The sequence below is a fragment of the Electrona antarctica genome, assembly GCF_951216825.1.
Source record: "Electrona antarctica genome assembly, chromosome: 18".
Classification (NCBI taxonomy): domain Eukaryota; kingdom Metazoa; phylum Chordata; class Actinopteri; order Myctophiformes; family Myctophidae; genus Electrona; species Electrona antarctica.
In genome coordinates this window covers 17,886,800-17,913,451 of record NC_136799.1, presented here as the reverse complement: position 1 = coordinate 17,913,451, position 26,652 = coordinate 17,886,800, and the positions used below count along the sequence as shown (strand labels likewise).

The following is a 26,652-nucleotide window of genomic DNA, read 5'->3' as shown; positions in this document are numbered from 1 at the left end:
GTTAGTTTCAAGTTTATTGGTCATATGTTAATATGGGAAAGTTAAGTAATCTAGCTATTATACTGTACTACAATATAGATTGTATTAAATACATTATAATTATAACCTAGTATCTACATGCCTATATGTATATTAATCATATTGCATGACTACAATCAATGGCCATTTTACGGGGATAGTTTGCACATTATATTTATTTATAGTCAAAGTGCAGGCAGCCAGGTCAGTCCCTAGGTGATATTTATATAAATGTATATTGTCAGCCGCCCTCATATCATACTGTAATTAGCTTACAAAAGGAAGGGATGTGAGTCATGTGACTGGACGCCGGGGATGCGCCATGTGGCAAACCTCGTACCGGAAGTTCAATGAAATACATGGCAGTGAATGGAGCCGGCTGGACCAGCTCATGAACAGAACAGACACTACGAATGATTGAGACTTTTCTCATAGGCCTATAATCGGTTCAGGAATATAAAAGAAGACTCGCAATACTTGGCACGTTCAGAAACGTACTTTGTGCACTTTAGATACGCCTATAAAATTACAGCGTACACATAGAAAAGCAATTCAGCAGACAATAATGTGTTATATGTCTTCTTTTATTTTCCAGAAGCTAATATTTTCCAGTGGTCTCAATCATTCAGAAATAGTGTTTGTTCATATGCTTGTCCACTCGGCTCCATTGACTCCGATGTATTCTACCAGAGTTTCGGCAGCAGTTTGCCACCCAGTGTGATGAATCTGCCGACTGGAATCGCAGGGTAGAGAAAATGACATCAGCGAACTTTCCTCGTAAGCTTCTTTCTCTACCCTGAGCCATCCCACCCTAGAAAATCCCACCCGTGTGAACTGAGTGGTGCAACTCTGTGTGTGGGTCCCCGGGGGTCCCCAGAATATGGGTGCCGGCCCGGGACTGGCGAGCCTCCCAAACGGTCGAGAAATGACAGTTACTGTGTGGGAGATGAGTGCTCCAGCTAGAGTCCTTAATGTTGTCACAGTCTGTCTCTCCCTCAGTCTGTGACTCCACACTGGCCACTCCCATATCCCATTCCAGCACACTCAGTTCCATTTACACACCTGTCTTCAACTACCTCATCAGCCCAGCAGTGAACACTTCTCCAATCAACCTGCTCCCTATAAAACTGGACTCAGTGCAAACTTTCATTGTCAGTTCATAATCTGTCATAGATGTCCTGCCTGTTCCTGTGTTGACTTTGCTTTCATTCTCCATTGCCTGATTCCTACCTGCATCTCCTGTGTAAGATATCTCTTGATTCTTTATTAAATACTTTATATCTACTCTTGTTTGTTGTGACTTTGCACTTGGGTTCAACTCTCTGTCTGCATCCGTGACAAATGTATTCCGACTGACCAGTGGATATCCTGTATAAAAATCTTGTTCTTTGGTTGATAACTTTAGTTGCCATTTTTTCACTGGAAAAACATTGCCTCTAAAATACAAACCAGGTATAGGTATTTCCTCTTTTCTTGTGACAACATTGTCATCCACTTTTATTGTGAAGCCGATCTGCTTTATTTTAGACTGACCAGACTTTCCACCACGGACAAAAGCCTGGTCTGTGTTCCTAAATCGCCACTGTGATCGTAAAGAAAAATAACACACACAGAATGCAATTCCAATGGTCTTTAGCCCTAAACAACAATGGCAGAGTTTGCCACGCCGTGCCACGCCCCGAAATACCCGTATGTGTCTGTCTCAAAGAATTCTCGTTAGGTAGTTCCGTTTTTTTCGGCGTCGCTTTGTTTTGGTCCCCCGACACCCCCTGTTTGTTTTTAGTCTTGCCAGTCGCTACGAGTTGGAATAAAAGATTTATAATATACCAAACAAACTATTCCAAGAAGTACTTGAAGAAACTTGCTGGATTAATAAACCGCATTAAGGCTTTTATTGGGTAGGCTCTGAAATTATAATGCCCTTGATCACAGGGAATTTGGAGTAATATCAGTGACTACAACTTGACGTAAATTACCATCCGCTCTCGACCGGATTATAAACCCGAAAATGGTGTTCCCCCAGGCTAATTTTAGAGAATGGATTCAGTTTGTTATCAGCGAATTGGGTACGTGCAGTACAGATTTATATGATAACTAGAAAAAGTGGGTAAGTGGGTCTCAGACTGGGGGGTCCGGGGAACCCCTGCAGTACCTACCTGTCGGTTGCTGGGCTCTGGGGACCCCATGCAGTACCTACATGTCGGTTGCTGGGATCCGGGGACCACCAGTACCTACCTGTCGGTTGCTGGGGTCCGGGGACCCCCAGTACCTACCTGTCAGTTGCTGGGGGTCCCAGAGAGAAATGCCACTAAATGGGGGTCCGTAGCCTAATGCATGTCAAACTAGAAAAAGTGCCCTTCTGGGCACAGGTCTCCACCAGGAGGATAGGAGTGTGTGTGTGATGTTTGGCAAAATGTTTAGTTCAGTCAGACAACTCACGAATAGATTTACCAATATTTATTACAGAATGAGTAATGAGTTTGCATATGATATTAGACTTGGCGTTCGGCTCTGCTGGATTTCTCCCTGCTCGGCATGGTTAAGCAATAACACAGAATATAAAGAGCAGGGAGATAGATATACAATAACCCCCCATGGGGAACATAAATAGCAGAGCCCACCGGTGGTGCTGGGGTGGAGGTGGGAAAAAACATCACATACAACCAGGGACCATATGCAGAGGAAGGCAGGAAGAGCATGCAGACTGGTGAGCTTAAGTAGCCCGCCCAATTGGTCAGCTGACTGCCACATCAGCGAATGACATGAGGGTCTTGCACATACTGAATACACCCACATAGTAATGCAGCATGTTAACCCCTTGAGTATAGTATGCGCCTTGAGCATGGCATTAACTCCCTTGAGTGTGACTGACTGAACTAACTCCGCAAGCTACGTCTCATTTCAGTCAGACAACTCACGAATAGATTTACCAATATTTATTACAGAATGAGTAATGAGTTTGCATATGATATTAGACTTGGCGTTCGGCTCTGCTGGATTTCTCCCTGCTCGGCATGGTTAAGCAATAACACAGAATATAAAGAGCAGGGAGATAGATATACAATAACCCCCCAACACACATACTTTCGGTGAACTCTCACCGTTGATCCGGGCAGGTGACCCACTATGGATACACAGTGACGAAATGCAAATATGCATTTCTGGAACCTGCCGGATATGCTAACCCCCCCAACAAAGCAGAACCGGAACGCCCTACGGGAATACTCAACCGATACACATCCGTGCAGATGTCCCACTGAGAATAGTGACGAAATGCAAGCTATGCATTTCTGGATTTTGCACGGATATTTTAACTTTTACGTGAGCTATGTGTAGCCATGGCTGCACGCCGAGCCGTGAGGCTTACCTCTTGAGAAAAATAATGTGTGGGGCCCCGGCCGATACCCCCTTTTTTTTTTTTTTTTTTTTAAATTTCTCCCAGCATGAGAGACAACCATCTGGGATCGGCTGGGGCATACTAACCTTAAGCTTAAGCTGAAAAAGGCCTGCTTGGCTGCGCTCGCCGATAGGCCATTCCTCTATTGCCACTATAGAGGAATATTCTACGCTGCTTTCGCAGGGCTTACGCGCGTGTAGTGCAACCATTCACCGTTACGCCGACGTCCTCAGCAAGAGGAACGCCACCGGCCCTCTGTCAGCAAGAGGAACGCCACTGGCCAGCAAGAGAACGCAGGAGAACGCAAGAGAACGCAGGAGAACGCAGGAGAACGCAGGAGAACGCCACCGGCCCTCTGTCAGCAAGAGGAACGCCACCGGCCCTCTGTCAGCAAGAGGAATGCCACCGGCCAGCAAGAGAACGCAGGAGAACGCAAGAGAACGCAAGAGAACGCAGGAGAACGCCACCGGCCCTCTGTCAGCAAGAGGAACGCCACCGGCCCTCTGTCAGCAAGAGGAACGCCACCGGCCCTCTGTCAGCAAGAGGAACGCCACCGGCCGGCAAGAGAACGCAGGAGAACGCAGGAGAACGCCACCGGCCCTCTGTCAGCAAGAGGAACGCCACCGGCCCTCTGTCAGCAAGAGGAACGCCACCGGCCCGCTGTTTCAGAGCCGCTATAAACATAAGGATATTCTAATTTACGAGAGCTAAGTGTAGCTATGACTGCACGCCGCAGCCGTGCGGCTTACCTGAACTATTTCACAGGGCTTACATGTAGTGCGACCATTGACCGTTACCCCAACGTTAATCTAAAGCCAAAATGAGGAAACCACCATTACCCCGGTGTAGAGGAACACTGTAGAGGAACATCTACTGAGCCATTTGGTCATTAGCTTGTGACATGCCACCAATGAACTACCCCCAGCAACCACCGTATATGCAAGGTAATAAGATTACCATTCCTGATCAGATACAGCACTTGCATTCATTACATCCTGAATCAACACTGAAAGCTCTTCTAATTAGATGCACATAATGATTCATGGGCAGCTGAGGACCGTGGCCTGAGTTTCGGTTGGCGCCTGCCGCATCAGCGTGGCAGTAGAATCAGGAGTAGCGAGGAAATGAGCTGAGAAGACCGATAGCCATGGCTTAGGCAGGGCTCACGCCACCTTACGGAGTCCAGAACGCAGCCAAAGCAGGTTTCCCAATGCAGAACTAAAAGACACAAGCAGAGACAGAGTTACTTATACTTCATCCTGACTGAATGATTAAAAGAGTAAATAGGGGATCCTAAGCACGGATCGGAAACAGAGATCATGCTGAGGGTCAAGATCAGCAGAAGAGACTTCCCACACCACACGAGCCTGATAAGCCGTTTAAAGAGAGATACCGATATTTAAAGAGAAAGCCTTAGATCTTAATCCTAGACTATTTAGACACCCAAGTGATAGAGGCCCTTAATGAATTAACTTACATGAGCGGCATATGCTCTTCATGAGGCCTTTGAGCAATTGAATATGAGCTTAAAGAGGTTAAAATAAGCTTGAGTCGTGCAGACCCGAGAACTATTCAAGACCACCCTCGTCCAGAACTGGGATGAGATACACTACTATGTCCCATACGAGCAATCTATGATCATGCTGCAGAATCAGCAGCACTGCACATGGGTGATGGTGATGGACTTACTTCTTTGCCAGATACTAGAACCATCACTTTCGAAGAAAACCCAACCGGCCAAGGCGGCCAACACCGGCTGAAGAAGCATTGGTGAATCTCCTGACTGAGCGACCTTAGGACGTCTGAGATTTGTGCTGAAAGAAAGCTTAGGGCCAAAAGAACATCTGAGGGTCATGAACCTGTTGAACAAATGAGCCGCAGATAATAGATAAAACATGATATGCTAGAGAAAGCAAGATATATGCCTGTCCTGTATAGCCACTTTTTATTATAATTATTAATACATGTATTACTTTATTTAACATAACACTAAACAGCTTCTATGAGGAAGCAATGACAATGGCTACAGATAATTGACAACATTGATGCCACTAACTATGAATTTATTACTGCATTAATTTAGATTGCCATCCAATGCCATTAGTAGCAATAACTAAGATGAGCGGAAAAACAAGCCTTGCTGAGTCATGAGGCCCGGGGGTAGGAGCCCAACTCTTGATCCAGAAGTGTGAGGCGGATTGATGTACACGTACAGCCCCTGGACGTGACACTAGAATGACGCAGGGACTTACTCCATTACGACCGTTGATGCCGAGTGCCGAGGATCGGAGGAGGCACTGGGTTCCCATTTTTCCGGAGTCTTTGGTATGACCCAGCCGGTGATCGAGCCACAACCTCCCAGTCTCGGGGCAGACTCGTCTAGCCGCGAGGCCCCTGGGCTGGTACCAGAACGTGAAGGCTTACAACAAGATTAGAAGTAGCTACCAAGCAGCCACAAAGAAAATCGGCCCCATCCCTACTAACTGCAACGTTAAATAGATTAACAACGAGATATACTGGTCATCTTGCACAACTATAGACTACTTTAACATAAACGTTTAATGAGCACCATGAGCCAAAAGTGTTTCCAGCATTGGATCCATCGTCCTGATGATGCAGTGCTGAATGAGGTCACACAACTAACCAGGGGCGGCCTTAGGAATCTGGAGGCTCGTTTCAAGACCAAATATGAGGCCTCCATAACCTATGACGTAATTATCCTGTTGATACGGGTGTATTGATACAATAGTTTGACTGTTCAATATTGCACGCAACCATTACTCTCGACAATGATGCAGCGACAACACCACCTCTCCTCATCCTGCTGTCCCTTCACGATAAGTGTCTCCCCTTTATCTCCCAATGCTGCACATTTACCCATGGTTATTAACAGGAAATAAGTGTAACTTAACATTGTGGGAGAGAGTAAGGCAGCGAGTGAGCGAGAGAGAGGCCAAAGGTGGCGGGGGACACCAGGCGGTCAGTCAGCGCTCAGAGGGCCCCTGAGGGTGGAGGCCTGTTTCAGTTGAAACTGGTGAAACATAGCAAAGGCCTCTTATGCAAGTTGCAACTAACCCAACTTATGCTATATCCACTGCGGAATTATAGACATTAAACGTCATCACTGTGATATTTGCCTAATGCTGTTACTCAATACTATAGCGGTACCGAGCAACGTCAAATCGATTACTGATCTGAATACAAACTGGCAGGCTATATTTCCCAGGCTGCACAGGGGAAAACACAACCAATAGGTTGCACGAGCACTGTGACACGGAAGCCAAGCTTGCTGCGAACATAGACATACGTCTATGGCTGCCTTCCTTCGTCCCAGGTCCTCTCACGGATAAGTGATGAATTAATGCTTAGGAGTTTCACTTTAGAGCTCCTGGCAGTGGATGTTAGTTGTGCAGAAATGAAGCAATACAGCGAGCTGCTAGCCTACCACCTTTGAAACATCTTCAGTCCCACAAAACAACTGCCATTACCTAATCCTACTCAAGGACTGATCAACAGAACATACAGTATGAATCTGAAACATTAAAGGTGACAATGAGCAATGGGACACACGGTGACAAGACGCTATATGTATATATGATCTGAACTTCTGACCTCAAGAGAGTGAGGAGGGTATGCGCGTGACATCATCATCAAACCAGGAAGTTATGCGGGAACGCCTACTGAGTGGCAGAAAACTACTTCTGGCCTTGACAGCCCATGCATCCAGACATAAAAGTCCAATATGATTGCTTTAGACGACGTTAAGCAACGTTAAACTCGCTTTGCCACTCAATTTGCCATTCACTTTATGCATGCGCATACCCTCTATACACTGGAGTGACTAGACCGACAGCTAGATATGCTTGAAGAGGCGGACGGAGGCAGCAGTTTGTTAAGGCTTTTAACTCTTCTCCAAGACAGCTCAACCCGGATAGTGAAGCTGAGACATGATACAACGAAAAGAAAGCACTAATTAAATGATACCCATTGAGAAATACGTCCGAAAATAAACCGCTAGAAACAAATCTACAGATCTACAGCAGTAGACAGTAGGCTATGTCACTTGACATGACATTACTGCAAATGCAATTTGCAATTTTAACCTACTTTAGAATGACACTGCACATAACTGAAATGGATTGAGATGAACTTTAAGATTAATAACTATGCCACATATGACTTGACAGTGTTAATGTTAACCAGGCATAAAACTGAAGCATAATAAATCACAGGGCAAAAGGGTGCTAGCTTTAGCATTAGTTTAGCATGAACAACCCTCATGGCAATGAGGAAACCTCAACACTACATGGCTACAAAAGCACCAAACCTATATCAAGATTGCAAGTAAGGTAGTTACCTCGCAGACAACACTTTCCAAAGCACATATAGAAAGTATTTGAAGGAATACTTTGGTAAGCAGAGTGTGACTGAAGTCTTGCTCCAAAATGAATTAAACTGCTAGGAGACACAACCAGTCAGCTGAGTTGCCAGATCTTGAGAAAGAAAGCAACCAGGTGTAGAACCATCCTGTACCCGACTAGGACTCGCCATGTGACTACGACGACTTTGAAACAATACAGTTCATTGGCCAAGGTCATTTGGATCCATGACAGAACACCAGAACCGAACAATTTGACTACAGAAAACAAGCCCAACGTTGCTTATAAAAGCGGACGTGGCAACCACTGCACATGAGTTGAGGACCCATCACTGAATGGGAGAAACACTGCACCTGGGCTGACTTGGCAAAACATTAGCAAAATGAAAACTTGGCTATAGAACACATACCATGTTACAATAGAAGCTGCAGCACTGACTGCGCATCTGGCTTAATTACCAAAACGGGCTATTATGAAGCTTGTTGAAGCCACATAGTAGAACTCAGCAGCATTAGCAGAATCCTATCAAACTCAATACTTTGCATACAACCTGCAGGCCCTTATCACAGCAAGGACAGTAGCTGAGAAGCATAATTTAAGCAGAAGTAGCTGCACACACGGACAGCAATAGCAGCAGCAACAACCACGAGGAACAAAAACATCACATACAACCAGGGACCATATGCAGAGGAAGGCAGGAAGAGCATGCAGACTGGTGAGCTTAAGTAGCCCGCCCAATTGGTCAGCTGACTGCCACATCAGCGAATGACATGAGGGTCTTGCACATACTGAATACACCCACATAGTAATGCAGCATGTTAACCCCTTGAGTATAGTATGCGCCTTGAGCATGGCATTAACTCCCTTGAGTGTGACTGACTGAACTAACTCCGCAAGCTACGTCTCATGAGTAATATAAACATATATTTTTTTTGTTTTCTTCAACAATTTTCTTCATTTTGTTGAGGAAATGCAGAGCCAGATCACTCATAGCATCTCTGAGGATAGAATTCTGGATGAGCAGGACATGTGCAGCATTTTGTACAAAACGGGCTACTCCTGAAAACTTTGGAAGGCAATCTTAGCTAATCAGTGTAGACTCTGAGAAATCCAACAGGCTCGTCTTGATCACATGACTACAGAGATCATGTGTACTGATTTGCGTGAGATTGGGATGAAATCTGTGGGACTAACATAAACAATGTGTTTTGCAGAAATTGGCCTCATGGTGGCGCTATAACCGGCAGATGTGGGGGGATGCAAGGAAAATGTTTTTCCATGGCCTCTAGGGAGTGCGCATACATAAGTTGTCGATGCAGTTATAGGTAAAAACAGGAATTGGCCTGTTATAGCGCCACCGTGAGGCTGATTTGGGAAAAAATGGTGGCATGTCGTCCTCGGCCTAGTGGAAATGTTCGTGTATAATTTCATGGAAATTGGACACTGTGTTTGTGATTTGTGGCATTTTGTTCGAAACGGACCAATCATGTGAGCTTCGGAAGCCAATCTTAGCCAATCAGGATGGAAGATGGGGAATTGTGCAGATCTGTGTTGATCACATGACTATGGAGATATTGTGTGATGTATGGATAAAATGTGTACGAGTTATCTACAGAAATGTGTTTTGCCTAAATCGGCCTCATGGTGGCGCTATAACAGGCCGTTGAGGAATATTTGGTGCAGAGGTTCGTCGTTGGCATCCAGGGAGTGTGTGTGCACAGTTTGGCATGGATCGGGCCAACGGTGCCGGAGATTAGCTGATAACGGACGGACGGAAGGACACACACTCCCCATGCTTTCGGCCTGGTGGAGACAAATATGACTGAGAAAATCTCATAATTGCCTGATAATTTAGGCAGATAGCTTTTTTTTATTCTGAATTCTTCGCTGAAAACCTTAAAATATGGCTAGAGAATGAGGCTATTAAACAATAATGGTTTTACTGTTTTTATTAGTGATATAACGCACATACCTACGCCTCTATTTCTACCTATTAGCCCATGCGCAGAGGGCCATGTCAGATGCTAAGTCATCATCACACTGACTTTTATATTATATTCAATTCAATCTTTATTTCAGACTCGGGGGAATCCATATAACAATATAATAAATAAACAATATAGAAAGAAATATACAATAAAAAGTTCGGTTTCGAACTAGTTTTACGTTTTCTGTAGGCTACTTGTTCTCTACTCTTACCTGAATGTTTGTTTCATCCATACTTTGGTTATGCTATGACAACTAATTTCTCTCGGAAACTATATTTCTATTACATTACATCATTCAGCTTGAGTATTCCAGAAGATTATAGTAAGCCAACTATTTACAAATGTACACTTTTACATTTTGTACTTTTAACAGTCCCTTCCACATGTGCAACCACAGATTATTTAACCAACAGTAAGGAAAACATGAGTAAGGATGAGTGGGACTGGGAGGGTTACAATACAATGGTTTTCTTTAAAGCAGGTTACTACTGGTACCCTCCAGTGTATCACGTTTTGTAAATAACCTTTCCAAATGTGGCCCTAATCATCATTACAATGTTGCTTTGCAGACAGAACCAGTTGAAATGAAGCATATGATGGTGGTTGTGTCCATGGAGGAGGAGTGGTCTACTTTGAAATCTCTCGTGCAGGAGAGCTACATCGATGAAGGCCAGCAGCCATCATTCAGTTCAACAGGATCGGTTGAAGTCTGTGACCTGATAGTGGCTTCCAGATCAGTAAGCTTTCACTGCGCTGTTTTAAAAAAAGACATGACAGAGGAAGGCATCAGTCAGGCATTGGATAGCTGCTTCAAGTCTTGCAGTCAGGGTGTCAGTACATTTCTTCTGCTGATCCAAAATGGACGTTACAAGAAGAGGGAGAGCAGAATAATGGAGTTCATGCAGGCATGCTATGGGCCTGAATTGCTGAAATTCCTTATCGTTCTCTCGCTGGAGACTGAGGCAGTTGACATGTTGGATGACGCTCTCCTGGGGCTGATAAATGTAAGTGATGGAAGGTACTGCCGCCTCACCACAACAACACTTGGAACAAGCGATATGCTTCTCCCACTCCTGGAGATGTTCGACTTCATGTTGGCTGAGAATGGCATGATCGGTTACACAGAGCACATGGACAGTGAAGCCAAGAGTAGGTACACAGCAGATACATCCATGAAGATACTGACGCTGAAGCTCCAAGAAGCGGAGGAGAAGGAACATGCCTTCAAAGAACTGGTCCAGAAGAGAGAGGAGTACAGGGGGAGGGAGATGCAGGAACTGAAGGCTAAGCATGCCGAAGACAGGAAGATGGAGGCAGACGTGAAGAGGCAATATGAAACAAAGAGAGAGAGCCTGGAGGAGGCCGCGATGAGCCATGGAGCCATGTTACAAATGCAGCTGAACTTAACAAACAGTAAGATGTCTACAGTCTATACCAAAATTATTTAAAGAATTTGTTTGGTTAGTTTGTTAGTTGTTGTTTTTGTTTTTAAACCTGCGAGTAGGGAGGGGAAAGACCATGCAGATAAAACAATGACAATCCCAAGATAATTTTGATGCATGGATGAGATATAGGTACCGGTATGAGAGTGAGAGATGACATGAGATTAGCCTGTTTAGTTTGATGCATGGCTGAGATATAGGTACCGGAGTGAGAGATGACATGAGATTAGCCTGTTTATCCGTCATTAGCTCTGCGTCTGCGCAGTTGCCTGAGTCACAAAGGTGACCCTTCAAAGGAGGCTTGAAATGTCTCCTAGGTTATTATTTAGCCACAGTAGTGAAATTCATACATTCAATGTTTTTATCCAAATGTACTTTTTGCCAGCTGATTTGTGTTTGGATTTAAGATTGGAGTAATTTGTAAATATAAAAACCCCAAATATCTAATAGCATTTTCTGAAGTCACAAAAAATATATATGAACCGTCATTTTGCCTTTATCCATATTGAACATCTGGAATGCTTTCTTAAATCTAAATTTCTTACATTTAAAATAATTGTTTGATTTACAGTACAGACTAGCGTGTACGTTCTCCACTAGAGGGTAGTATAGTTATATTGTAAGAAACAGGAATGATTGCACATATAGGCCTACAGTAATTGGTAGTACAGAATATTATCATGTCAGACTCATAAATCAAAAATGTATATAAAGCAGTGATATCGCTGATGCTTTATATGCATTTCATTTGATAAATAATCAATCTAAATTATATCAAACTTCCCTTATGCAAAATAGATAACCAACTACGACCAATACTACTACTACTAATATTAATAATAATAAATCATAGTAATCATAATCATCATCTGACATCAACATAATTATATTATTATTTTCTTCCACTCATTATAACTGTTCTTTTCTTTTCATTTCATATGATCTGCTCACATAAGACGACAACGGAAAGAAAACGTCAATCATCCTCGTGGGCATGTCTGGCAGCGGGAAAACCTCTGCCATAAACCTCATTTCAGAGAGGGTTGGCAATCAATACTCCATCAACGAGGCTTTCCCGGGGGTCCCATCGTCCACCTTGACCTGCGAGAGAAAGGTGGTGCTCGCGGAGGGCAGACGGCTTGTTCTGGTGGACACTCCCGAGCTGTGGGACGAGGATGGGGCTGAGAACATGGAGCAAGTGAAGGACTGTCTGGCCTTGTCCCTCCCGGGCCCCCATATCTTCCTGCTGACTATTCAGTTGGGGCGCTTCACGCAGGGAGAGAGTGAGATGGTAAGCCGCCTGCAGAAGATCTTTGGTCGAGGCTTTACGGAACACGCAATCGTCCTGTTCACGCATCGCAACGACATTGGTCGGCACAAGATTGAGAGTATCAATGACTACGTAGCTGGAGCCCACGCAAGTCTCCAGGATTTGCTGCGGAAGTGTGGGAGCCGCTATTACATTCTGGGCTCCGTTCTTTTGGCAAATCTAGAACTTCCTGCCAGAGAGCTAGCAAATTTAAGACATCCGGTTGCTTTCAGAATAAAAGCGTGGTTAATTAAATAATTATTACATTACATTATTAGTATTGTTATTACATTACAGTTATTGTGAAGACACACATTATGTTTCTGTGTAAAAATAAGTAATTAAATAACGTAAAAAAGTTATCTAAATGGATAAATGCCCAAGTCCATGCACTGGAGTGCCCAAGTCCATTCACTGGAGTGCATGGACTTTATAAAGTGGACACTGGACAAAAATCCCTGCTATGTATCGACTAGTGTGACATACGCACATGTCCGGGGAGACCTCCTCTACAACACCACACTGTCCGCTAAGCACCAGAGGTGTAAAAATTTAATTGGCACACCATACAGCGAGGTGAAAGGTCAAAAAACATCCCATTTCCAGACTAAAGTCAACTAAAGTGGACACTGGACAAAAATCCCTGCTATGTATCGACTAGTGTGACATACGCACATGTCCGTGGAGACCTCCTCTACAACACCACACTGTCCGCTAAGCAGCAGAGGTGTAAAACAAAAATTGGCACGCCATACAGCGAGGTGAAAGGTCAAAAACTATCCCATTTCCAGACTAAAGTCAACTAAAGTGGACACTGGACAAAAATCCCTGCTATGTATCGACTAGTGTGACATACGCACATGTCCGGGGAGACCTCCTCTACAACACCACACTGTCCGCTAAGCAGCAGAGGTGTAAAACAAAAATTGGCACGCCATACAGCGAGGTGAAACATAAAAAAATGTCCCATTTCCAGACTAAAGTCAACTAAAGTGGACACTGGACAAAAATCCCTGCTATGTATCGACTAGTGTGACATACGCACATGTCCGTGGAGACCTCCTCTACAACACCACACTGTCCGCTAAGCAGCAGAGGTGTAAAAAATTAATTGGCACACCATACAGCGAGGTGAAAGGTCAAAAAACATCCCATTTCCAGACTAAAGTCAACTAAAGTGGACACTGGACAAAAATCCTTGCTATGTATCGACTAGTGTGACATACGCACATGTCCGTGGAGACCTCCTCTACAACACCACACTGTCCGCTAAGCAGCAGAGGTGTAAAACAAAAATTGGCACGCCATACAGCGAGGTGAAAGGTCAAAAACCTTCCCATTTCCAGACTAAAGTCAACTAAAGTGGACACTGGACAAAAATCCCTGCTATGTATCGACTAGTGTGACATACGCACATGTCCGGGGAGACCTCCTCTACAACACCACACTGTCCGCTAAGCAGCAGAGGTGTAAAACAAAAATTGGCACGCCATACAGCGAGGTGAAACATAAAAAAAAATCCCATTTCCAGACTAAAGTCAACTAAAGTGGACACTGGACAAAAATCCCTGCTATGTATCGACTAGTGTGACATACGCACATGTCCGTGGAGACCTCCTCTACAACACCACACTGTCCGCTAAGCAGCAGAGGTGTAAAAAATTAATTGGCACACCATACAGCGAGGTGAAAGGTCAAAAAACATCCCATTTCCAGACTAAAGTCAACTAAAGTGGACACTGGACAAAAATCCCTGCTATGTATCGACTAGTGTGACATACGCACATGTCCGTGGAGACCTCCTCTACAACACCACACTGTCCGCTAAGCAGCAGAGGTGTAAAACAAAAATTGGCACGCCATACAGCGAGGTGAAAGGTCAAAAACTATCCCATTTCCAGACTAAAGTCAACTAAAGTGGACACTGGACAAAAATCCCTGCTATGTATCGACTAGTGTGACATACGCACATGTCCGGGGAGACCTCCTCTACAACACCACACTGTCCGCTAAGCAGCAGAGGTGTAAAACAAAAATTGGCACGCCATACAGCGAGGTGAAACATAAAAAAATGTCCCATTTCCAGACTAAAGTCAACTAAAGTGGACACTGGACAAAAATCCCTGCTATGTATCGACTAGTGTGACATACGCACATGTCCGTGGAGACCTCCTCTACAACACCACACTGTCCGCTAAGCAGCAGAGGTGTAAAAAATTAATTGGCACACCATACAGCGAGGTGAAAGGTCAAAAAACATCCCATTTCCAGACTAAAGTCAACTAAAGTGGACACTGGACAAAAATCCTTGCTATGTATCGACTAGTGTGACATACGCACATGTCCGTGGAGACCTCCTCTACAACACCACACTGTCCGCTAAGCAGCAGAGGTGTAAAACAAAAATTGGCACGCCATACAGCGAGGTGAAAGGTCAAAAACCTTCCCATTTCCAGACTAAAGTCAACTAAAGTGGACACTGGACAAAAATCCCTGCTATGTATCGACTAGTGTGACATACGCACATGTCCGGGGAGACCTCCTCTACAACACCACACTGTCCGCTAAGCAGCAGAGGTGTAAAACAAAAATTGGCACGCCATACAGCGAGGTGAAACATAAAAAAAAATCCCATTTCCAGACTAAAGTCAACTAAAGTGGACACTGGACAAAAATCCCTGCTATGTATCGACTAGTGTGACATACGCACATGTCCGTGGAGACCTCCTCTACAACACCACACTGTCCGCTAAGCAGCAGAGGTGTAAAAAATTAATTGGCACACCATACAGCGAGGTGAAAGGTCAAAAAACATCCCATTTCCAGACTAAAGTCAACTAAAGTGGACACTGGACAAAAATCCCTGCTATGTATCGACTAGTGTGACATACGCACATGTCCGTGGAGACCTCCTCTACAACACCACACTGTCCGCTAAGCAGCAGAGGTGTAAAACAAAAATTGGCACGCCATACAGCGAGGTGAAAGGTCAAAAACTATCCCATTTCCAGACTAAAGTCAACTAAAGTGGACACTGGACAAAAATCCCTGCTATGTATCGACTAGTGTGACATACGCACATGTCCGTGGAGACCTCCTCTACAACACCACACTGTCCGCTAAGCAGCAGAGGTGTAAAAAATTAATTGGCACACCATACAGCGAGGTGAAAGGTCAAAAAACATCCCATTTCCAGACTAAAGTCAACTAAAGTGGACACTGGACAAAAATCCTTGCTATGTATCGACTAGTGTGACATACGCACATGTCCGTGGAGACCTCCTCTACAACACCACACTGTCCGCTAAGCAGCAGAGGTGTAAAACAAAAATTGGCACGCCATACAGCGAGGTGAAAGGTCAAAAACCTTCCCATTTCCAGACTAAAGTCAACTAAAGTGGACACTGGACAAAAATCCCTGCTATGTATCGACTAGTGTGACATACGCACATGTCCGGGGAGACCTCCTCTACAACACCACACTGTCCGCTAAGCAGCAGAGGTGTAAAACAAAAATTGGCACGCCATACAGCGAGGTGAATCATAAAAAAATGTCCCATTTCCAGACTAAAGTCAACTAAAGTGGACACTGGACAAAAATCCCTGCTATGTATCGACTAGTGTGACATACGCACATGTCTGGGGAGACCTCCTCTACAACACCACACTGTCCGCTAAGCAGCAGAGGTGTAAAACAAAAATTGGCACGCCATACAGCGAGGTGAAACATAAAAAGTTGTCCCATTTCCAGACTAAAGTCAACTAAAGTGGACACTGGACAAAAATCCCTGCTATGTATCGACTAGTGTGACATACGCACATGTCCGTGGAGACCTCCTCTACAACACCACACTGTCCGCTAAGCAGCAGAGGTGTAAAACAAAAATTGGCACGCCATACAGCGAGGTGAAAGGTCAAAAACTATCCCATTTTCTGACTAAAGTCAACTAAAGTGGACACTGGACAAAAATCCCTGCTATGTATCGACTAGTGTGACATACGCACATGTCCGTGGAGACCTCCTCTACAACACCACACTGTCCACTTTAGTTGACTTTAGTCTGGAAATGGGACATTTTTTATGTTTCACCTCGCTGTATGGCGTGCCAATTTTTGTTTTACACCTCTGCTGCTTAGCGGACAGTGTGGTGTTGTAGAGGAGGTCTCCCCAGACATGTGCGTATGTCACACTAGTCGATACATAGCAGGGATTTTTGTCCAGTGTCCACTTTAGTTGACTTTAGTCTGGAAATGGGACATCTTTTTATGTTTCACCTCGCTGTATGGCGTGCCAATTTTTGTTTTACACCTCTGCTGCTTAGCGGACAGTGTGGTGTTGTAGAGGAGGTCTCCACGGACATGTGCGTATGTCACACTAGTCGATACATAGCAGGGATTTTTGTCCAGTGTCCACTTTAGTTGACTTTAGTCTGGAAATGGGACATTTTTTATGTTTCACCTCGCTGTATGGCGTGCCAATTTTTGTTTTACACCTCTGCTGCTTAGCGGACAGTGTGGTGTTGTAGAGGAGGTCTCCACGGACATGTGCGTATGTCACACTAGTCGATACATAGCAGGGATTTTTGTCCAGTGTCCACTTTAGTTGACTTTAGTCTGGAAATGGGATGTTTTTGACCTTTCACCTCGCTGTATGGTGTGCCAATAAATTTTTTACACCTCTGCTGCTTAGCGGACAGTGTGGTGTTGTAGAGGAGGTCTCCACGGACATGTGCGTATGTCACACTAGTCGATACATAGCAGGGATTTTTGTCCAGTGTCCACTTTAGTTGACTTTAGTCTGGAAATGGGACATTTTTTTATGTTTCACCTCGCTGTATGGCGTGCCAATTTTTGTTTTACACCTCTGCTGCTTAGCGGACAGTGTGGTGTTGTAGAGGAGGTCTCCACGGACATGTGCGTATGTCACACTAGTCGATACATAGCAGGGATTTTTGTCCAGTGTCCACTTTAGTTGACTTTAGTCTGGAAATGGGAATTTTTTTTATGTTTCACCTCGCTGTATGGCGTGCCAATTTTTGTTTTACACCTCTGCTGCTTAGCGGACAGTGTGGTGTTGTAGAGGAGGTCTCCCCAGACATGTGCGTATGTCACACTAGTCGATACATAGCAGGGATTTTTGTCCAGTGTCCACTTTAGTTGACTTTAGTCTGGAAATGGGATGGTTTTTGACCTTTCACCTCGCTGTATGGCGTGCCAATTTTTGTTTTACACCTCTGCTGCTTAGCGGACAGTGTGGTGTTGTAGAGGAGGTCTCCACGGACATGTGCGTATGTCACACTAGTCGATACATAGCAAGGATTTTTGTCCAGTGTCCACTTTAGTTGACTTTAGTCTGGAAATGGGATGTTTTTTGACCTTTCACCTCGCTGTATGGTGTGCCAATTAATTTTTTACACCTCTGCTGCTTAGCGGACAGTGTGGTGTTGTAGAGGAGGTCTCCACGGACATGTGCGTATGTCACACTAGTCGATACATAGCAGGGATTTTTGTCCAGTGTCCACTTTAGTTGACTTTAGTCTGGAAATGGGATAGTTTTTGACCTTTCACCTCGCTGTATGGCGTGCCAATTTTTGTTTTACACCTCTGCTGCTTAGCGGACAGTGTGGTGTTGTAGAGGAGGTCTCCACGGACATGTGCGTATGTCACACTAGTCGATACATAGCAGGGATTTTTGTCCAGTGTCCACTTTAGTTGACTTTAGTCTGGAAATGGGATGTTTTTTGACCTTTCACCTCGCTGTATGGTGTGCCAATTAATTTTTTACACCTCTGCTGCTTAGCGGACAGTGTGGTGTTGTAGAGGAGGTCTCCACGGACATGTGCGTATGTCACACTAGTCGATACATAGCAGGGATTTTTGTCCAGTGTCCACTTTAGTTGACTTTAGTCTGGAAATGGGACATCTTTTTATGTTTCACCTCGCTGTATGGCGTGCCAATTTTTGTTTTACACCTCTGCTGCTTAGCGGACAGTGTGGTGTTGTAGAGGAGGTCTCCACGGACATGTGCGTATGTCACACTAGTCGATACATAGCAGGGATTTTTGTCCAGTGTCCACTTTAGTTGACTTTAGTCTGGAAATGGGATGTTTTTTGACCTTTCACCTCGCTGTATGGTGTGCCAATTAATTGTTTACACCTCTGCTGCTTAGCGGACAGTGTGGTGTTGTAGAGGAGGTCTCCCCGGACATGTGCGTATGTCACACTAGTCGATACATAGCAGGGATTTTTGTCCAGTGTCCACTTTAGTTGACTTTAGTCTGGAAATGGGACATCTTTTTATGTTTCACCTCGCTGTATGGCGTGCCAATTTTTGTTTTACACCTCTGCTGCTTAGCGGACAGTGTGGTGTTGTAGAGGAGGTCTCCACGGACATGTGCGTATGTCACACTAGTCGATACATAGCAGGGATTTTTGTCCAGTGTCCACTTTATAAAGTCCATGCACTCCAGTGAATAGCATTTATCCATTTAGATAACTTTTTTACGTTATTTAATTACTTATTTTTACACAGAAACATAATGTGTGTCTTATATCATCATATAGCATCATTTAAATGCTTCATTTGTAGTTTTAATGTGCAAATTAAACTTTTCTTCAATACTCTAGAGGGTACTCTTATTTTGAAGAGATCGTCCACCGGAAGTCTTATATTTGCTCACTAGATTTGCCAAAAGAACAGTGCTTACATTCTGAATGTATGGAGGAACTCCAGGAATTCCCCAAGCTACTCTCAGGTGAAAGACCTGCTCTCGGGTGTCCACAAGCTGGTTGCCTCACACGGGGGAGGCCCATACGTGACCAAAAGATTTCCAGTGGAGCAGCTGAAGGAGAGGAAGAGAGTGATTGAGGAAAGACTGATGTAAATGAGTCTGTGGTGAGTTTATTATACACAGGAAGCAATTTATTTATCTTTGAGGCAATCAGACCTGCCCAAATCAATTGTCGGCCGTCCCTGGAAAGAGTTTTATGCAAAATGAAACACAAGCTATAATTGCTTTTCTATCATTCTAAAGTTGTGTAGTGTGAGCATTTTCTAAATATCCAAAGGAAGACATTGAAGACGGCAGAACACTCTGAAATAGTATTTGTTTCACTCTTCAACAATAGAAGAGGCATAGAAAAGTAGGCTACATAACACAGATTACATTTACTTTGAAACTTTACCTCATGGAACAAATAGGCTACACTGGTCTGACAGACAGGTACATGATAAAAATGGCCTTGTTGATATTTAGATTGCATAACAGTTGTTTAAACACCATTCCTCAAATATACTCACCTGCCAAATAACTTGAGGTTTAGGGATTAACTGTGAAGACTCAAGTCAGCATGATTAACAGTAATGGCTGTGGAAGGGTGACTCAGGTGATTTATTACTGTTGCACCTCTTGAGACACTGTGCCTGTGCTTATATGTAAACACATTGAAATTAAGATTGATCAATATTATTTAGTCACTATTTGTTTATCTTTACAATCATCCACTTAATTTCACTTTTATTCTCCCTTTTATTCTGATATAATGTAATGACTTTTTAACTGGATTGCCTTGTGAAGCTTTTCATGCTGTGTGTTTGAAAAACAACACACAAATAAAGATTGTACAGTAAATGTGTTAAATGGATGTTTAATTATATACATTGATGTTGTATGGCAATGTCTTTTATTATCCAGAAAGATGGTGAGCTTTTACTACACAGCGGTGCCATACTTGTTACATGTTATCCAATAAGCTTGTGTTGGCTATAAATACTGTAGAACCTTGAAAAACGCTATGCAAATAAAGTTGTATTAAATGCACGCCATTATACCGAACAACTGGTTACGTAGTAATGGCTATAGGAACACGACAGTGAGTGGACCAGTTGCGAACCCAGAACTGACGTTTTGTGTGGGCCTGGTCAGGACCTAAAATAGAGGTCCACCGGAGTCCCCCAACAAGAGAACTAACAACATATAAAATATGGATCACAGAATCCACATGTGGACCTGACCATGCTAAATGCATACCTTTTAAAATGAATAAATATAATCATTAAACAATATTATGCTTTTATCATATGGCATGAATATACCTTTACTCAATCAATTTCCATATCCATGTTCTGAATATGACTGGACTGGAGTGGAAAATATTGGATCAATATCCGATTAGTACAGAGGAGTTATTTACCTTGATTATAGGGCAATGTCATTATCATAAATAATTGCTGATGTTCTGGGTGATTATAACTTAAAATATCAAATATTTGTTTTGTCTCTACCTACTAAGGGAATGCGCATATAAGATTACTTTCATTCCATTTACCCTGTGGAAATAAACACTTAAAACAACAAACATACAGAATGAATAGTGAATCCAAGGCAAATTACTGCAGCAAGTGCATTGTTTAGTAGACTTTGCTGATTGAGATCAACTGAGAAGAAAAAAATGGATACATTTGTAAATTAATGACAATGTGCAATGACAGCACTCCAAATGATTATTTATTGCCACACAGTGATTATGTATTGCCACACAAGACAAGTCACCCATCAGCATGTGCATTGGCAGTTTCACAACTTCAGTGTTTGTTGAATTGCAAATGCCCAGACTGAGGAAGGGCATCTTGGCTGAAATGTCTATTGCAGTAAATACTGAATTTGGAGTGCTTTATTATAATTAACTATACTTTAAGGATTCAGCACCCAGTTTTCAAGTTAGATAGCACAAAAAGTGTATAATGAATTGCAGGGATGGAAAAAATCCAACAACAGGTAAAAACAGGTCTTCTTAATACACCGATGGTTGGCGCAGTGAGCTGCAGTCACAACCCACATGCCACATGTTTCTTTCCCGGTGGTACAGTACCAGTAGGCTATAGATACCATGGACATGAGTGTGCTAATGGTGGGTTGTACTAGAGTCTAGTACTAGAGTTGTACAACCCCCCATTATGCAATATGAAATGATAAAAATGTAAATAGCAGATCTTTTTAATAGTAGATCTGCAAGCTTTTAACACGTGATGTGACATGTTGTGGACTTGTGTATTTTTTGCAATTTTTGCTCTTAGGGCTTACTGTTTTTTTACCTATGCATCCAGAGCGGAATGCCTGGACTTTCTGTCGGCCCAAGAAGAGGAGGCCCAATCAAAGGTAAGGATCGGGTCCCTCTGCAAATGTTGGCCAATTGAGACACACTGTTCCAGAGCCCGCTCTGAATTTCAGAAACAGAATGAAAATCACAACACCCATATTATTTTGACCACTTGTTAAAAATGTTAGTAGGTCTACTTTGAAGGGTTAAGTCTCTTTGGGTTCAGATAATGTGTAATGCGGCAAATGGGTGTTTTTATGTTTACGCAATAATAGAGGGATACACACTCACACCCGTAGCTTCATCACCATCTGGCATCTCAATCATCTCCTAAAAACAAGTCATTTAGTTTTAGTGTGTCAGGTTGCCAAATTAAATGTAATTAATTTAATTAATTAGACAGACAGACAGATACTGTAGGGACGGACAGACAGATGGACCTTACAGTATAATATCCCTCTTCAGCTAATGATCACTGTGGCAGTGAAAATGAGGGTCTCTTCTTCGATGCGACCCCAAGGTTTGTATACAAATTTAATGAATGAATGATTATGTTCATTAAAGCAAAGTTCAGATGGGGACAAATATGAGTCAGAATCCCTGACTGTGAGAATGTAGCTTTGTTTTCAAATCTTGTACTGTGTTCACGGTGGTTTTCCATGCTGAATAGCCTGGGATAATTACAGTAGGCCTACGTTCTTTCTTGTCTAGTTTACTTTGTCCAAAATTATGTCAGGCATGCAGCTACAGTGTCAATTGGGGCCAGTAGGGGTTATGATTATGATTTGTGGTGTTCTGGTGTATGGGATATGATTAGAACAGGATTGTGATTAGGTTAGGTTTGGAGTTAGTGTTAGGGTTAGACAAATGGGGCGGCCTTAGGAATCTGGAGGCCCGTTTCAAGACCAAATTTGAGGCCCCCATATATATACCTGACATAATTATTCTGTTGATACAGGCGTATTGATAGAAATAGTTTTGACTGTTCTACAGTATATCGTGTGCAGCCTTAACATTGTGGGAGAAAGTAAGGCAGCAAGTGCGCGAGAGAGGGGGCCAAGAGGCGACTGTGGCTCAAGAGGTAGAGCAGGTCGTCCAATGATCCATGGGTCGGCGGTTCAAATCCCGGCTCCTCCTGGCTACATGTCGAAGTGTCCTTGGGCAAGACACTGAACCCCAAATTGCTCCCGATGTGCTGGTTGGTACCTTGCATGGCTTCCGCCGCAATCGGTGTATGAATGTGTGTGTGAATGGGTGAATGTAATGCACAATCTATGTAAAGCGCCTTGGATAAAGACGCTATATAAATGCACCATTTACCATTTATTTTACCATTTACCAAGGGTGGCAGGGGCCGGGGGCAGCTTGGAGGCCCCCCTGAGGGTGGAGGTCCGTTTCAATTGAAACTGATGAAACATAGCGGAACTAAAAAACATTGCATGGATGCACCTGGGACGTATCCTCAGTGATGTATCCCAAGGTCCTCTGGGTTTCGGGTCTCACAACATCATACCCCTCACTCAGGTGACCCAGCCGGGGTGATCAAGTCCCGACTTACGTACCAGTAGCTACCCTCAATCGCATTTTGACACCTAAACCACAATCCCCGTCACTCTGTCACGTCAACTAACTCAAATCCTGTCGCTCACCCCAGGCAAGCCCCCAGGTCATCGTGACATCACGTGACATCAGGCCCCATGTCACCCCAGGAGCTATACATATTCCTTATTATTATACCTTATCCTTATTCTTTATGGCAGACAGAGTGCTAAATGATGAATATGATAAGATGTTTGAGAACAACTGGTGCACATGATGTAGTACAATTGTCATAATAGAGGGTATGCGCGTGACATACCCAGACATTTCTGGCCATTACAGCCCATACATCCAAACAGAAATGTCCTACATCTGATTGCATTAAACTATGTTAAACAACGTTAAACTCACTTTGCCACTCACTTTATGCATGCTTAATTATACCCTCTATATAAATGTGCTTCCTGTGGGGTGACAGGAGCTGATGAGATGTACAATATAGCGTCTATAGTTCACGCACTACTTCTGTCACCAGAGCAGGCGCTTCGTTACAGAGGCAATGAGCTACAGTATGGGGTTGAGAGGGATCCAACTACACCTGTACCCTGAAGCGACGTACACAGGGAAATTTCCCTCAATGGATCCAGCCAAGCTAAGCCCACCCAGGAATACACACAGGTGTGTGTGTGTGTGTGTGTGTGTGTGTGTGTGTGTGTGTGTGTGTGTGTGTGTGTGTGTGTGTGTGTGTGTGTGTGTGTGTGTGTGTGTGTGTGTGTGTGTGTGTGTGTGTGTGTGTGTGTGTGTGTGTGTGTGTGTGTGTGTGTGCGGTTGCGTTGCGTACGTGTGTGTCCATACAGTATTGTTCCTCTGTGTGTGGTCTGGTGAAGAGGCAGTTATCAGCACTGATCTTAAAAAAATGATTTTCCACTTTCTGTTTCCTATATTTGTCATCTCTCTCTCTCTCTCTCTCTCTCTCTCTCTCTCTCTCACACACACACACACACACACACACACACACAATTTATCATTTAAACTCTCGTATGTATTTCTCTACGAGAGTTTAAAAGTGCCCTCACCCTTGTATACACTGCAGACACCATTTCAGAATTAGCAACTCTGAACATGTACAAATGCTAAATATAAGCTACGTAGGTGCTTACCTTACTCTCTTGCCCCAAATGGTAAAGAGGTGTCAGTAGTTCCTGTGCAATGTAACTATTAGTCCGTATAGTTTTCAACAAGTGTTTTAGTTCACACTCAACATAAACAGGAAGGGGGGAAATGGCATTCGGCCACTTACGACTAAAACCAAACACTTCTTTATTGAAAACTACGGACTAATACATTGCACAACAAGAACTCCTGCCACCTCTCTAACATTTATATTATATTATATATTTCGCATTTGTACATGTTCAGAGTTGCTAATTCCGATTCTGAAATGGTGTCTCCCACTGTCCAAAACAATATGTCAGCAAATTGTCCATTTTTTTGTCTATCATTCAGCCGATTATCTCGTTTTTCCCTCCCCTTCTTTACTGTGCTGCATCTATCTCGTGCCTGTATATATATAGTCTCAACTATTCCACTTCCACAATCTCCGAATGTATGATGGATGGAAGCATTTGAAAATTGCGAGAGTCGACAACAGTCTGGCCACACGAGACTCATCTATACCTCATTCTTCTCTTTCACCTGCTTTTCTCTCACTCAGCCTCCACCTCTAAAAAAACAGTATGTCAGTCTCCATCTCTCCCTCTCTATTAGTTTCCCTTCCTTCCCTCTCTCTCTCTCTTTGTTCATCTCTCTCTCTCTCTCTCTCTCTCTCTCTCTCTCTCTCTCTCTCTCTCTCTGAGTGAAGGTCTGTGTGTTTTGTATTGGAGCGTCTCCAAAGGCAGTCATTACACTTAAACTGCTCTAATCTCCTCTGTTTCCTCCTCCTCTCTCCGTCTCCTTCTCTCTCTCTCCTTCTCTTGCTCTCTCTCTCCTTCTCTCTCTCTCTCTCTCTCTCTCTGTGTCTCTCTCTCTGCTGGGGCCCTTTGGAAGGAGGAGGCCCTCTTACCGCTGATCTCTGGCTAATCTCTCTCATTACCACAGGCCACACTGCATCACTGTCTCACCAACTCCTGTTTTATCTACTGTTACAAACCCCAGAAATCTGCCATGTAAAGTTTATGACATGTACAGTGACGCTGCAGACTGGGGGTGTGAAACTCAAATACATAAATAAATGATGCTTCAACCAAAGGGTCTTCAATGTCAAGCCAGGGAGTAGGGACCCCGTAGCTGAGAGAGAGTGACTCCACTGCGTATTCGATTCATGTTAAATAAATGTGTTTTTAGACCCTCAATACCTTTGGCTATGTACTTTTTTCCCTCTACATCAAACCTCTTCATGTTGTGAGTTTGTAGATCGGCAGTTTTCAGCAAATGTTCCCTCCAGAATAGGGATACTATGGTTCAAGTGGTTAATGTTGAAGACCCCTGCTTTAACCACTTAAATCCTCTAGTCTAGATTTAAACTAGACCTTGGCTCTGTACTTGGATTGCTTTTTTACTGCTACACCAAATCTCTTCACTAAAAATAGTCGATCTACAGAGTCACAATGTTGCCCCCCAGAATATGATCTACAGAGTCACAATGTTGCCCCCCAGATCTACAGAGTCACAATGTTGCCCCCCAGAATATGATCTACAGAGTCACAATGTTGCCCCCCAGATCTACAGAGTCACAATGTTGCCCCCCAGATCTACAGAGTCACAATGTTGCCCCCCAGATCTACAGAGTCACAATGTTGCCCCCCAGATCTACAGAGTCACAATGTTGCCCCCCAGATCTACAGAGTCACAATGTTGCCCCCCAGAATATGATCTACAGAGTCACAATGTTGCCCCCCAGAATATGGATCTACAGATCTACAGAGTCACAATGTTGCCCCCCAGAATATGGATCTACAGATCTACAGAGTCACAATGTTGCCCCCCAGAATATGATCTACAGAGTCACAATGTTGCCCCCCAGAATATGGACGATGGAATTCAAGTGGTTAAACATACTGCCAGCCATATAGCCTATGACCACTCTTCGAGTAGGCTACACTACATAAACAAAATGCAAACTTGTAACATAGCCTACCATTCGATTCATCTCAATATAAAGCCATCTCGGCGCACATGGTTCCCTGTCCAATGTATAGTCAATGCATGTCTAAATGTATTATTTATGCTTGTATTATCTATCTATCTATCTGTCTGCATGTCCGTCCATCTATTTGTCTATTAAGTTCAGTCAGATTTCATGGGAAGCTTTCGCTATCTGTTATCTGCATAATTAATTCCTGAGCCACTGCTTATGCATGCATGTAGAATACACCTTGTAGTTTTTAGTGTACGTGTCTTGGTTGTTGTGCATGTAGTATACTGTAATACCTGTGTCAGGTATGCCATCGTTCCCATCATGACAGCTCACGTGTCCATTTGT

General features: G+C 43.6%; 1 protein-coding gene across 1 annotated transcript; it reads left to right on the top strand.

The window, feature by feature from the left end:
- The first annotated feature begins 1,174 nt into the window (after window positions 1-1,174).
- On the top strand, window positions 1,175-19,495 carry LOC306942299 (uncharacterized protein). The gene is made up of 4 exons (XM_079528112.1): window positions 1,175-1,261; window positions 10,352-11,195; window positions 12,181-12,692; window positions 19,247-19,495. Exons 2-4 carry the CDS (start codon window positions 10,367-10,369, stop codon window positions 19,415-19,417), a joined length of 1,512 nt encoding a protein of 503 aa, XP_079384238.1. The 5' UTR covers window positions 1,175-1,261; window positions 10,352-10,366; the 3' UTR covers window positions 19,418-19,495.
- Window positions 19,496-26,652: the final 7,157 nt, after the last annotated feature.

What these genes read in the sequence shown, in the direction of transcription:
- LOC306942299 (XM_079528112.1), top strand. Translation starts at nt 10,367, where the DNA reads ATGAAGCATATGATGGTGGTTGTGTCCATGGAGGAGGAGTGGTCTACT. An exon ending in GCAGCTGAACTTAACAAACA is followed by an intron (nt 11,196 to 12,180) that starts GTAAGATGTCTA and finishes TGCTCACATAAG; the next exon opens with ACGACAACGGAAAGAAAACG. An exon ending in GGAGCCGCTATTACATTCTG is followed by an intron (nt 12,693 to 19,246) that starts GGCTCCGTTCTT and finishes GCTTACATTCTG; the next exon opens with AATGTATGGAGGAACTCCAG.